The sequence below is a fragment of the Ovis canadensis genome, chromosome 24 (assembly GCF_042477335.2).
Source record: "Ovis canadensis isolate MfBH-ARS-UI-01 breed Bighorn chromosome 24, ARS-UI_OviCan_v2, whole genome shotgun sequence".
NCBI lineage: Eukaryota > Metazoa > Chordata > Mammalia > Artiodactyla > Bovidae > Ovis > Ovis canadensis.
In genome coordinates this window covers 16,892,098-16,904,487 of record NC_091268.1, presented here as the reverse complement: position 1 = coordinate 16,904,487, position 12,390 = coordinate 16,892,098, and the positions used below count along the sequence as shown (strand labels likewise).

At 66.2% G+C, this 12,390-nt stretch overlaps 2 protein-coding genes across 17 annotated transcripts in view; one reads left to right on the top strand and one right to left on the bottom strand.

The window, feature by feature from the left end:
* PKD1 (polycystin 1, transient receptor potential channel interacting) overlaps positions 1 to 8,144 on the top strand; it is a 38,924-nt gene extending 30,780 nt beyond the window's left edge. Inside the window, exons 27-46 of one of the 2 annotated variants that reach the window (XM_069571010.1) lie at positions 290 to 460; positions 556 to 699; positions 780 to 990; positions 1,074 to 1,200; positions 1,916 to 2,032; positions 2,115 to 2,164; positions 2,426 to 2,610; positions 2,682 to 2,775; positions 3,024 to 3,142; positions 3,214 to 3,416; positions 3,492 to 3,686; positions 4,009 to 4,148; positions 4,526 to 4,638; positions 4,866 to 5,013; positions 5,124 to 5,249; positions 5,399 to 5,573; positions 5,713 to 6,003; positions 6,071 to 6,205; positions 6,279 to 6,584; positions 6,678 to 8,144. In XM_069571010.1, coding sequence (XP_069427111.1) covers positions 290 to 460; positions 556 to 699; positions 780 to 990; positions 1,074 to 1,200; positions 1,916 to 2,032; positions 2,115 to 2,164; positions 2,426 to 2,610; positions 2,682 to 2,775; positions 3,024 to 3,142; positions 3,214 to 3,416; positions 3,492 to 3,686; positions 4,009 to 4,148; positions 4,526 to 4,638; positions 4,866 to 5,013; positions 5,124 to 5,249; positions 5,399 to 5,573; positions 5,713 to 6,003; positions 6,071 to 6,205; positions 6,279 to 6,584; positions 6,678 to 7,148 — 3,521 coding nt within the window. In that variant the 3' untranslated portion in view covers positions 7,149 to 8,144. Of the gene's footprint in view, positions 1 to 289; positions 461 to 555; positions 700 to 779; positions 991 to 1,073; positions 1,201 to 1,915; positions 2,033 to 2,114; positions 2,165 to 2,425; positions 2,611 to 2,681; positions 2,776 to 3,023; positions 3,143 to 3,213; positions 3,687 to 4,008; positions 4,149 to 4,525; positions 4,639 to 4,865; positions 5,014 to 5,123; positions 5,250 to 5,398; positions 5,574 to 5,712; positions 6,004 to 6,070; positions 6,206 to 6,278; positions 6,585 to 6,677 lie in introns of both variants that reach the window. The other variant, XM_069571011.1, reaches the window with a different exon arrangement.
* Positions 8,145 to 8,153: 9 nt separating this feature from the next.
* The window catches only part of TSC2 (TSC complex subunit 2), a 30,842-nt gene continuing 26,605 nt past the window's right edge, over positions 8,154 to 12,390 (bottom strand). For 8 of the 15 annotated variants that reach the window (XM_069571022.1, XM_069571012.1, XM_069571014.1 and 5 more), the window contains 10 exons: positions 11,739 to 11,869; positions 10,844 to 11,343; positions 10,603 to 10,678; positions 10,300 to 10,386; positions 9,439 to 9,625; positions 9,183 to 9,322; positions 8,990 to 9,068; positions 8,823 to 8,914; positions 8,636 to 8,734; positions 8,154 to 8,521 (listed from right to left, as the gene is read on the bottom strand). In XM_069571022.1, coding sequence (XP_069427123.1) covers positions 8,351 to 8,521; positions 8,636 to 8,734; positions 8,823 to 8,914; positions 8,990 to 9,068; positions 9,183 to 9,322; positions 9,439 to 9,625; positions 10,300 to 10,386; positions 10,603 to 10,678; positions 10,844 to 11,343; positions 11,739 to 11,869 — 1,562 coding nt within the window. In that variant the 3' untranslated portion in view covers positions 8,154 to 8,350. Of the gene's footprint in view, positions 8,522 to 8,635; positions 8,735 to 8,822; positions 8,915 to 8,989; positions 9,069 to 9,182; positions 9,340 to 9,438; positions 9,626 to 10,299; positions 10,387 to 10,602; positions 10,679 to 10,843; positions 11,344 to 11,738; positions 11,870 to 12,390 lie in introns of all 15 variants that reach the window. The other 7 variants (XM_069571016.1, XM_069571020.1, XM_069571023.1 and 4 more) reach the window with 2 other exon arrangements.

Here is a 12,390-nt window from a genome sequence, read left to right as displayed (position 1 = left end):
CAGCAGGCTCTGGAAGAGGCGGTGCCGCCAGTCACCACCAGGACGCAGGTCCCTTATGCAGCAGACTGCAGGCTGGCAGCCGCGCTTCTGGTCCATGTGGCCGCTCACAGTTAATGCTCCGCTGCTACTGGGGCCGTCTGTGGAACAGTGTGAGGGCCTGAGGTCATCTGTGTCAGAGCCATGGGGCGAGGGCCATGCCTGTTGAAGGGAGATCGACAGGCAGATGCACCCGGGGTCAGTGTCCATGGACAGAAACCCAGAGTTGCGCCCATGTCTGCCCCTGCTCCAGGGACCACGGCTCACGTGGGCATCATGCTGTATGGGGCAGATGGCCGCAGCGGCCACCGACACCTGGATGGGGATGGAGCCTTCCAGCGCAACAGCCTGGATGTCTTCCAGATCGCCACCCCACACAGCCTGGGCCGCCTGTGGAAGATCCGCGTGTGGCATGACAACAAAGGTGGGGCCCGCTGCCCGCTCACTGCCTGCCCCACCCGCCCACCGCCCACTGGCCCTGACTGCCTGCCGCCCCTGAACACCCGCTCGCTCTCGCAGGGCTGAGCCCCGCCTGGTTCCTGCAGCACGTCATTGTCCGGGACCTGCAGAGCGCCCGCAGCACCTTCTTCCTGGTCAACGACTGGCTGTCGGTGGAGACAGAGGCCAACGGGGGCCTGGTGGAGAAGGAGGTGCTGGCTGCAAGTAAGACCCCTCCTGGCGGCCGCCACGAAACAAACCAATGCCTGGCCTGGGGTCTCCTGAAGCCCGCCTGTCCCCCCTAGGCGATGCAGCGCTGCAGCGGTTCCAGCGCCTCCTGGTGGCCGAGCTGCAGCGCGGCTTCTTCGACAAGCACGTCTGGCTCTCCATGTGGGACCGGCCGCCTCGGAGCCGTTTCACACGCGTACAGCGTGCCACGTGCTGCGTCCTCCTCCTCGGCCTCTTCCTGGGTGCTAATGCCGTGTGGTACGGGACTGTGGGGGACAGCGCCCACAGGTGCGTGCTGCGGGGCCCACCCGCCTGCCTCGGCCCCCCCCCATCGCCTCCCCGCAAGCCAGCCCATGTGTCCTCTCCCACAGCCAGGGCCCCACATCCAGCCTGGCCCCGCTGAGCCTGGACACCGTCGCCGTCGGCTTGGTGTCTAGCCTGGTCGTCTACCCGGTCTACCTGGCCATCCTGTTCCTCTTCCGCATGTCCCGGAGCAAGGTGGGTGCGTGGGGCTCCTGAGCATGGCCAGGCTGTCCAGGGGGACCAGGAGGGGTCAGCACCCAGAGCACATCAGAGTCAGGCGTGAACGGGCCCCGTGAGCTGCCAATGCCCACGCCTCAGGTCACTGGGCAGGCAGGGACGGGTTCCCCGGACGACGGGGCAGCAGGTTCTGAGAAAAACCAACCCAAGGACAAAGTCTGAGCAGTCTGGGCCAGCGCGGCAGTGGGAGGTCACTTAAAAGCTCCAAGAACAGCCCAGGTGGCCTCGCTGGCAAGTTCCCTGAGCGGTCATGGAAAGATCAGCACCAGTCCCAGACGGGCTCGATAAAACCTGGCCAGAGCCAGCCAGAGACCTCACGCAGCGCTCAGCAAAGGCTACACGCCTCGGCCAGCAGCCTGGTAGGGTTGTCCTTAGCTCTGTGTGGCCATCCACGGCTACACTGATTCAAGTTAGATACAACTTCAGCTTCTCTGTCACAGGAGTCACTCCTGGCGCTCCGTGGCGGCACATGGCAAGTGGCTCCTGTGATGGAGTCCGTAGGTGTAGAGCACACGTGTGGTTCTAGATGATGGAGTCTGTAGGTGTAGAGCATACGTGTGGTTCTAGAAGGTTCTCAAGACAGCACTGCCGCAGACTCTGCTTGCCAGGGCGGGCACGCCTCCCTAGGCAGGGCCCTGAGCTGTGTCCCGCTGACCGCCTGCCTCTCCCGCAGGTGGCAGGGGGCCCGAGCCCCACCCCCGCAGGCCCACAGGCGCTGGACGTGGACAGCTGCCTGGACTCGTCCATGCTGGACAGCTCCGTGCTCGCCTTCCCGGGACTCGGTGCCGAGGTGCGGGCTCCCCGGAGCCTGCCCAGGGGAGGGAGGCTGCCACCTGGGCACTCTGGGATCAGGCTCTCTGTGTCCTCAACAGGCCTTTGCTGGACAAATGAAACAGGACTTATTTCTGGAGGATTCTAAAAGGTGGGGTCTCTAAAGAAAGCATGAGCTGTTTCCTGTGTGGGTCAGCTATGCCTTGCGAGGGTCGAGTTACATGTCTTCGTCTGTGTGTCGTGGGCGTCGCGTATCCTCTTCCGTGTGTCATGTGGGTCACATGTACTCATCTGTGTGTTACACGCCTGTCCTGGGAGCGTTTGCTTAGAGCCCTGCGTGTCTGCCTGTGACTTGGGTTGGGTGTGTGTGCAGTCACGTGCCCCGGCACCCCTTGCTGACTGTTACCTGCAGCCTAGTGTGCTGGCCATCCAGCGAAGGTGCCCTCAGCTGGCCAGACTTGCTGAGTGACCCGTGTGTCATGGGCAGCGCCCTGCAGCGGCTGGCTCGGGGCCGGATAGGCCTCACACCAGGCCCAGAGGAGGACAGTCTCTCCCTGGTCAGCCCCTCCTCGCCTGCCAAGTACTTCTCTGCTTCAGGTGCGCAGGGTGGGGAGGCGCTGCCTGGCCCCCCAGGAGGGCTCTGGGGTGACCTGTCTTGCCCCCTCCAGATGAGGACCTGACCCGGCAGATCCTGGCTGAAGGGGCCGGCGGCCGGGCCCCCACCCAGGACGCGCAGGGAGAAACAGAGCTGCTCGCTGGCCTGTGAGTGCCGGGCTCCAGGGGCGGCGGGAGGGAGGCATGGCGCTGTGGGGCGACAGCTGCTGGAGCAGTGGCAGGAAGGGCGGGCATCAGGTCCCAGCGCTGCGAGGCGAGCTCCCCCGAGCAGCCAGCGGGCCCGGCACCCTCTGCCTGGCCTGGGGCGGCGTCCTCTTTCCACAGAGGCCAGAGGGGGCTGGCCACGCCCCTGAGCAGTGTGCCGCTGACGGGCAAGTGCCCTCATCTTGCCTCAGGTGCAGCGCCCCTGGCGAGAAGACCCAGCCTGTGGTGCTGCAGAGCCTGGGAGACACGGGGCTGCCCAGCCCAGGCCTGACTTGGGAACAGCCCTCACCGGCCAGGCTCCCCAGGACAGGTGCGTGCCCAAGTCCCAGGACAGCCTCCCGCTCCTCTGAGCCACTGCTGACCATCTCTCTGCCTTCCCAGGGCTGGTGGAGGGTCTGCGGAAGCGGCTGCTGCCAGCCTGGTGTGCGCCCCTGGCCCACGGGCTCAGCCTGCTCCTGGTGACTGTGGCCATGGGCGTGTCGGGGTGGGTCGGCGCCAGCTTCCCCCCCAGCGTGTCTGTCATGTGGCTCCTCTCAAGCGGCTCCAGCTTCCTGGCCTCGTTCCTCTGCTGGGAGCCACTCAAGGTGACAAGGGTGTGGGGGGCCAGCCCACCAGCCTCTGGCTGCTGGGGTCCCCCTCTGACGCCAGCCCTGGCCCAGGTCCTGCTGGAGGCGCTGTACTTCTCCCTGGTGGCCAAGCGGCTGCACCCAGATGAGGATGACACCCTGGTGGAGAGCCCGGCCGTGACACCCGTGAGTGAGCGTGTGCCCCGCGTGCGGCCGCCCCACGGCTTCGCGCTCTTTCTGGCGAAGGAGGAAGCCCGGAAGGTCAAGAGGCTGCATGGGATGCTGCAGGTGAGCTCAGTCCCCGCGCTGGTGCCTGGCCTCCCTTCCCGACCTCAATGCACCCTCCTCCTGAGCACAGAAGGCCTTTCCGCAGGTGGTCTAGGGCTCTGTGGGCTCCGCCCCTCCTGTGACCTTTTCCTGCCCAGCCTCGTGGGTGTGGCTTCTTGGCCTTCACAGACCTTGTGTGCCCACAGGCCTGGCTCTCAGCACCAGCCTCCCTGGCTGTGGGCACTTTGCTGCCCAGTGTGTGAAAGCCACGCTCTGTCACAGGCTGTACCCATGGGGCACCAGGCTGGGTTTGGCTGACCCCAGGGCCATCCCTGCTCCCCAGGGCCTCCTGCTTTACATGTTTTTCCTGCTGGTGACACTGCTGGCCAACTACGGGGATACCTCGTGCCACAACCATGCCTACCGCCTGCAGAGCGCCATCAAGCAGGAGCTGGACAGCCAGGCCTTCCTGGCCATCACCCGGTATGGACGCCCTGTGTGCAGGCACAGGTCTGTCCTCTGGGCCAGGGCGGTGCTGATGCCGGCCAGGGTCCACCTCAGCCCTGCACTTGGTGCAGCGCAGCCCCTTAGGGGTGTTGGGAAGCGTCTCGATCCATTTCTGGTCATCAGAACTGGAGTGGGTGCTGCTGGCCGTGGGGAGAGGACACAGGACAGGCCCAGCACAGCTTCGTCGGCCCTGAGTGTCAGGAAGCCCAGGCCGCACCTCCTCCCCTGGGCAGCACTGGCCACCTCCTGCTGGCCCAGCCGGGACTGGTAGCAGTGTTCCCTGGGCCTCTCACCCCAGGAGGCTGGGCCGTGAGGGACAGCCATGTGACCGACTCTGGGTCTGGGGTGGGCAGGTCTGACGAGTTCTGGCCATGGATGTCCCATGTTCTGCTCCCCTACATCCACGGGAACCAGTCGAGGCCGGAGCTGGGGCCCCCACGGCTGCGGCAGGTGCGGCTGCAGGAAGGTGAGTAACCAAGGGGCGTCCTGGCACTTAGCCTAACTTGTTTCCAAAGGGAACCCTTTGCCGGGGTCTGGATCCAACGCCCCCAGCTGGGTGACGGCCTGCCTGGGTCTCCTGATGTGCAGACAGTGACACCTACTTCCTGGGGTGCTGGGCGGGTTCAGTGAGGCCCTCCCGAGCTTGGCCCGGAGGCTGGTAAACAGGCAGGGCCCTGGACCCTCTGCTTTCAGCGCTCTGCCCGCACCCGCCTGGCTCCAGGGACCCCGCGTGCTCAGCAGCCTCAGGCGGCTTCAGCACCAGCGACTATGGTGTTGGCTGGGGGAGCGCTGCTCTCAACAGCTCCGAGATCTGGGCATACTCAGCGCCAGACCAGCTGGGGTGAGCCCGGAGGGCAGCCGGGGTGGGGGGGGGGGTGCGGGGGGGATGCAGGAACAGCCTTTCGGAGGAGCTTGCCGTGGTACTGGTGCTGACGCCGCCCCTCCTTGCAGCGTGTGGTCCTGGGGCTCCTGCGCGGTGTACGACAGCGGGGGCTACGTGCAGGAGCTGGGACCCAGCCTGGAGGAGAGCCGCGCACAGCTGGGGTTCCTGCAGCTGCACAACTGGATCGACAACAGGTGGGCCCCACGCTCGGCCCCTCCGCCCGCTCCCCGCACGCGCTGCCCCGTCCGCAAGACACCCGCTGCCCGAGCCCCTTTGGAGAGCACCGGCCTCTCCCAGCGCTGCCCCCTCCGACTCCCGGCCCCTGCCCGTGCCCTCCGCGCAGAAGCCGTGCCGTGTTTGTGGAGCTGACGCGCTACAGCCCGGCCGTGGGGCTGCACGCCGCTGTCACGCTGCGCCTGGAGTTCCCGGCGGCCGGACACGCAGTGGCGGCGCTTAGCGTCCGCCCATTCGCGCTGCGGCGGCTCAGCGCCGGCCTCTCCCTGCCGCTGCTCACCTCGGTAGGCCCCGTCCCCGAGACAGTGGTCCCGCCCGGGCCTCCTTCCTTGGGCCTGACCCCGCCCTCCCGGGCCCGCCCCAGGGCCATGGCCCCGCCCTCCACAGGCCTGACCCCGCCTCGGCTCCGCCCCGTCCCACCAGGTGAGCCTGCTCCTGTTCGCCGTGTACTTCTCGGCGGCCGAGGTGCGCGCCTGGCGCAGGGAGGGCCGCGCGCGCGCCACGAGGGCTGGAACCTGGGCGCGGTGGCTGCTGGTGGCGCTGACGGCTGCCGCGGCGCTGGTGCGCTTGGCCCAGCTGGGCGCCGCCGACCGCCAGTGGACCCGCTTCCTGCGCCGCCGCCCGCGCCGCTTCACCAGCTTCGAACAGGTGGCCCAGCTGAGCGCCGCGGCTCGCGGCCTGGCCGCCTCGCTGCTCTTCCTGCTCTTGGTCAAGGTGAGGGCTGAGCCGGTGGGTCGGGGCGGCTTGACAGGGTTAGTCGGCTGACGCCCTTTGTCCGCAGGCCGCCCAGCAGCTGCGCTTTGTGCGCCAGTGGTCGGTTTTTGGCAAGACGCTGTGCCGGGCGCTGCCGGAGCTCGCGGGGGCAGCCTTAGGCCTGGTGGTGCTCGCCGCAGCCTACGCGCAGCTTGCTGTCCTGGTAGGTCCGGGCGGGGCCGTGGGAGGGTGGCTGAGCCCGGGCCCGCCCCTCACTTGTGCCCCCTCTCCCGCAGTTGGTTTCCTCCTGTGTGGACTCGCTTCGGAGCGCTGCCCAGGCCCTCCTGGTGCTGTGCCCCGGGACCGGGGTTCCTGCCCTGTGCCCTGCGGAGTCCTGGCGCCTGTCCCCCATGCTGTGCACGGGGCTCTGGGCTCTGCGTCTGTTGGGGGCCCTGAGGCTGGGGTCTGTTCTTCTGCGGTGGCGGTACCACACTCTGCGTGGGGAGCTGTACCGCCCCGCCTGGGAGCCGCAGGACTACGAGATGGTGGAGCTGTTCTTGCGCCGCCTGCGCCTCTGGATGGGCTTCAGCAAGGTCAAGGAGGTGGGTACGGCCCAGGGGGGGAGAGGGACGCACCCTGGGCCCCGCGGAGCCCAGGGCGCAGCCGGACTGACCGAGCCCCTGTGCCGCCCCCAGTTTCGCCACAAAGTCCGCTTCGAAGGGATGGAGCCGCTGCCCTCCCGCTCATCCCGGGGCTCCAAGGCTTCTCCAGACGTTCCCCCACCCAGCGGGGACTCTGACGCCTCCCGTCCCTCCACTTCCTCCAGCCAGCTGGAGGGGCTGAGCTTGGGCCTGGGCCGGCCGGGACCTCGAGAGCTGGAGCCCGAGCCTTCCCGCCTCCATGCTGTATTTGAGGCCCTACTCACCCAGTTTGATCGGCTCAACCAGGCCACAGAGGACGTCTACCAGCTGGAGCGGCGGCTGCAGCGCCTGCACGGCCGCAGAAGCAGTGTGCCCCCGGCCTCCCCGCCCCCCAGCCCTCCCCCAGGCCTGCAGCCCATCCTGCCCAGCCGCCTTGCCCGGGCCAGTCGAGGCATCGGCCTGGCTACAGGCCCCAGCAGATCATCACTGAGGGCCAAAAACAAGATCCACCCCAGCAGCTCTTAGTGCCAGGGCCTCTGGGCTCCCCTCTCCCCAGGGCGCGCCTGTGGCTCCCCTCTGGCCCCTTGGAGCCAGAGCAGACACCGCTCAGTATTATCACCTTCTGCCACCCTCAGTCGCGGGCCAGGCAGAACAGCTGCACGCAGGTCCCCAGAGAGCACGCAGGCTCTCTGTGGGCTTCAGCACTTTACAGAGGCCATGTGGCCAGCTCGGACCCAGGGTCCCCTCTCATTCCTGTGGGAGGACACAGCAGTGCTGGACGAGTGCCCGGCCTCAGACGCTATTTATTTCCCGAGTCCTCAGGTACAGCGGGCTGTGCCCGGCCCCCCTCCTGGCTGATGTCTCCCCTGCCAAGCCCCCAGGCTCTGGGGAGGGGCCCGCACTCCTGTCGTCCTCCCCTAAGTTATTACCTCCTCCGTCCCTACTCAGTGCACTCGCCTCCAGCTGCCGCCATGTGTCTGTTGTAATTTATGTGGGGTTAAAATGTATATATTTTTGTACGTCGCTTTATCTTTCAATACAGCCAAGGGATCTGGTGGCTGAAGCAGCCTGTGCCCACTGTCACCTACGTTGAAGGGGAGCTGGGACCACCAGTGCTGTCCTTCCCTCCCCAGACACCTGCCTGCCCAGCGAGAGGAGCAGCAGCTGCTTCTCAGATCCAAGTCTGGCTTTGGCAGGTGCTGGGCAGAAAGGGCTTTTGGAGGGGAAACCCCCCTAGGCCGGCCTCGCCACCACCGTGGCCTTAGCCTCCTGTCTAGGCCTGCTGGTGTCGGGTCTGGGTGAGGGCTGGGACCCTAGAGCTGGAAGGGGAAGATCTCTGCCCGGGGGCTGGCTCCCGGGCTCGGGGAGGTGAGTGTGATCACATACGTGTGAGGCTGTCCCAAGGGCAAGGCCCCAGCAGCAGCCTGGCAGGCCCCCTCCCCACTCTATTGGACATGGCCGAAGCTACAGCCTAGATCCCACCCCCCCAACAGACGAAGTCAAATAAATGAGTTGACTGACTGTGCCGTGTCTGTGTCCACTCTGGGGTCTGTGTCTGAGTGCACAGGCCTGGGCCATGCCAGCACTTTATTTGCACAGATAAATATCACCTAGTGCTGTGGGGGCGGGGAAGGTCTGGCAGCACAGCTGCTCAAACAGCTGGAGAAGCCCAGGATATGTCCGAGTCAGAAAAGCCCCACGGGTCAGAGTACCCACCCTGCACAGCCTCACACAAACTCAGTGAAATCGTCCACAGAGGAGACCAGGCGCTTCCGCTGGCCCGTCTCATAGGCAGGCGTGGACTCGGCTGGGGCCTGTGCCGGAGCCTTGGCATGACCAGGAGGGTGTGTCTGCATCAAGGGCAGGCTGGCGCTTGAGTAGTGGGCTTCCTCACGGATCTGGGGGCGGGGGGGCGGTGGGCTTCAGCAGCAAGTCCAGAGGGGGTGGCGCATGCTCCCCAGGCTGGCCACCCCATCTCTGTGGAGCACCCCCCCAGCGGCCCAGCCTCCTACCCGCTGGCGCAGCCGCTTGATGTGGCGGAGCCTGGCGATCCACTTGGAGGGGTAGATGTCGGTGGGGTTGGAGCGGCTATGGTGCACCTGCGAGGCCATCTGGGGTGGGGAGGGCGGGATGGTGAGCCCCCTGCATGGGGGCATCTGCGGGCCTGACCCCCACCTCCTAGGGGCCACCTCTGCTCACGTTTGCGTGCAGGGCCATCTGGCGGGCCACGAAGGGCAGGTTTCGGTCGGACACGATCTTGGCCATGCTGGTGTCCACAAGGCCCTCCATGTCTGAGGAGACACGGCGCTCATGTGGGGCTCAGCCCTGGAGCCTCTCCCCACACCCCTGCCCTCGCCCTGCCTCACCTTTCCTGCACTGCAGAGACACCAGGTTGCACTCGTAATCCAGGGGTGTGATAATCACGTGGACGAAGTTGAACTGGCCCTGCTCACACGAGAGCAGGGTCACCGTGGTGCCGAGGGCCTCTTTCTGCGACCCCCTCCACACTCAGCCTTGGGCCCAGACCTGCACCCGCTGCCCCGAGGCCCCCAAGCACACCTTGATGGTGCCCAACTTGAAATCCTCGCCAGAGTCATTGTAGACGATGGACACGAAGTCGTTGCCCAGGTGGCGCTTCTTGTCACAGCGGTGCTTGTCCACGTCCTTGGTGGGCATCAGGGTGGCGATGTGGAAGACCGCTGCAGGGAGGGCAGAGCTGAGCGGGGAGGGCAGAGCTGAGCGGGGAGGGCAGAGCTGAGCAGGCGGGCCGGGTGGGGGTTCCCGAGGAGCGGGCTAGCGGACAGGGAGGGCACACCTTGCATGATGTCGTCATGCCAGCAGTAGGTGAACTGGCCATCCTCGCCGCACACATCCAGGCCGCCCAGGTACACCTTGTCCGGCTGGCAGTCCTTGAGCTCAATGAGCTTGCCCAGCCCTGTGAGGAACTCTGTGTACCTGTAGGAGCCGTGCTCATTGGACAGGATGGCGAGCTCGCTATTGCTCTGTGGGGAGATGAAGGTACGGTAGTACCAGTTCCCAGGCCGCCCTCAGCCACCCCCCATCCTGGGCCCACAGGACCCCAAGGGCCTGATGCTGCTGGGGGCCAGGGGCAGGCTGACTAGTGCGCCTTGGCACAGCCCCTGTTCTGCCATTCACCTGACCGAAAGGCAATGCAGATTCACACCCACTCTCTGGGGTGTCACCTCCCCCGCCCCACCCTGCTGCTCCCAATCTGCCACGGACCTGGGCCGGCTCTGTCCTCAGAAAAACCCAGAGTCCTTGGCCCACGGCAGCCAGGGCGCTTCTGAGACTCAGGTCGAGTCAATGCAAACCCTGTGCTGGGAACTGCCCGCCTCGAGGGGTGCCACTGCACCCCCCATCACGTCCTGTCCCCTCGCCACCCCTGCCTGGCACTCTGCGAGTCCTCATTTCCTCATTTCCGTTCAGAGCCACCTCCCTGGGGTCAGCGACAACCCACCCCCAAGTGCTCTGTGCTCACACCCAGCTGGTCAACCTCACTCCTGAGTCCTGTAGGGAAGAGAGCTCCATGCACACCTGACACTCTAGCAGCTCCTACAGAACCCCGCTCTGCGGAGGACAAGATTCCCACTCACAGCAGAGTGGCCACCCTCTCTGCCCAGCACCCAGGCCGCCCCTGCTAGCCCGGCAGCCTCACCTGGCCTTCTCCCACGTACAGGACTGCAATCTTGTGCGTGTCGTATGACGGGATCTGGTCAAGGAGCTGCACTGACCGTTCGAAAGACTGTAGCCACAGAGCCCAGTCTGAGCCCAGGGCAGAAAAGTCCCCTCCTCCAGCCCCGCCCAGCCAGATGCAGCCCAGTGCCTGTCCAGAAGCCTCTCCTCTCACTGGCCTCTGGGAGCTCGGCTGCAGCCCCCACTGCCCAGCTGGGGGCTCAGCCCACTGGGCACCTGCAGCTGGGCTCCAGGGGGCCCTGCAGGGGAGAGGGGACCCACCTACCTCATTAGGCAAAAGGATTGGCTTGTTGGACTCGTCACCGAAGAACGGTGAGTGGTAGAGCTGCAGGAACACGAAGCTGCGGTAGGGAGAAGACGGGTGAGGTCTCAGCCAGCAATCATAGCCCAAGGGTGAGGGGGCCAGAGCGCGGTCACCAAGGAGCCTGGTCTTTGTGGCCAGCCTGCCCTGCCCAGGCCCCGCCGGTACCAGGCCCCCACGGGGGCACCAGGAGAGTGGGGCTCACCTGGGGTTGATGCCCGGCACCTTCTCGGTGTTGGAGGTCCCTGCCCGGCTCTTGAAGGCATCCCTCTCCACCCTCTTGCCCCTGCGTGACGGGGCCGAATCCGAGATGGTGTAGCCTCGGGGCCGCAGCCCACTGGGGGAGCGGGGACAGCTGGAAGGCAGGGGGCCCTCTGGCTGGGCGGGGCCCCGGCCCCGGCGTTCCTCACCCGGGGCTGACCAGGGAGCACCTTCCCCGTCCAGGATCCCTGACTGCGACCGAGCCTTGGCCTCAGGGCTCAGCCGGCCAACCTCAGCCTTGTCCCCGGGGTCCCCCAGGATGTCCTGCAGGGTCTGCAGTTCAGGCGACGAGCTGGACTTGCTCAGGGGCTGAGAAGGCTGGAAGGCGAGGTCCACGGAGGCCTGGGAGCCCTCCGAGGAGACCGCCCGCTCGATGGGGATGCCCCCAGGAGGCAACTCCTCGGCGTGGAATGACTTCTCCTCCTGGCTGGAGGTGGAAGATGACTGGGAAGAATGGATCCAAAGGAAACACTCACCAGGAGGCACTGCAGAGCCCACCCAGGTTTACCTAGAGAAATAAGGCCCCACCCATCCCCAGCCGGGGCCTCAGAGCAGCCAGCACGGAGCTAGTGGTTCCCCTTCCCCAAAAGCACTTCTCGTGCCCTTCGCTCAGCAGCAGAGCCAAGGCCCCAGGCTACAGGATGCTGGTGTGGAGGGGCTACAGCCCCGGGCAGACCACTGCAGGGAACCCCAGGCTGCCCCACAACAGGGATACGCACAGGGATGGGGTGGTGGAGGAAGTGCAGAGCAAACCAGCCTATAGTGGCTCAGCCCCACCGTACCCCCAGCAGGGGGTGACACCTACAGGCCCCTCAGGCGGTTCCCCCAACTGCACTCACCCTGCTGAAAGCGTCACTGCGCCCACAGCGCCCATCGGAGCCCAGTGTTGCCTCGAAGTCTTCCAACTCGGGAGGCTCTGCAGACAAACTGGCCTCGCCTGGACCTCCCTCCTCCAGGACTACCGCGGAATCTGGAAGGACACAGACGTGCTGCTGGGTGCGGCCCGTCCAGGACTCACGTGGCCTCAGGGCACCGGGTTTCCCCATGAGAGGGCACAGCGGCTCCCCAGCAGGGCCTGGCCCAAGGCTCTCCTGCTGGGGGCTCTGAGCCACCCCCTCCCATCGAGCCAGCTGGAGAAGGACACTGAGTGCCCTGCACAAGGGGTCTCTTCATGGGCTCCCAGGGGTCAAGATGGGGGGCACCTGGCCCCTTGGAGTGGATCCCAGCATCCACAGAAGCTGCCCCTGTAGCTCTCCCGGGGAGCTCCCCAGGCAAGGCAGGTGGGCAAGGACAGATGGGACCCCTTTGCAGAAGCCCCTGCCTGAGACAGGCCCCGGCCCAGAGGAGGGGCCTCGAACAGCCCTCAGGAGCCGGGAGAATTCCGAGCTCCTCCCTGCCAGGCCCAAGGGAGAGACAAGTGAGGGGCCCCGTGTGCACATGGGCTCTGAAGTGTTCCGGAGGGTGGAGGCTCGCCTGCTGAGTCCATACTGA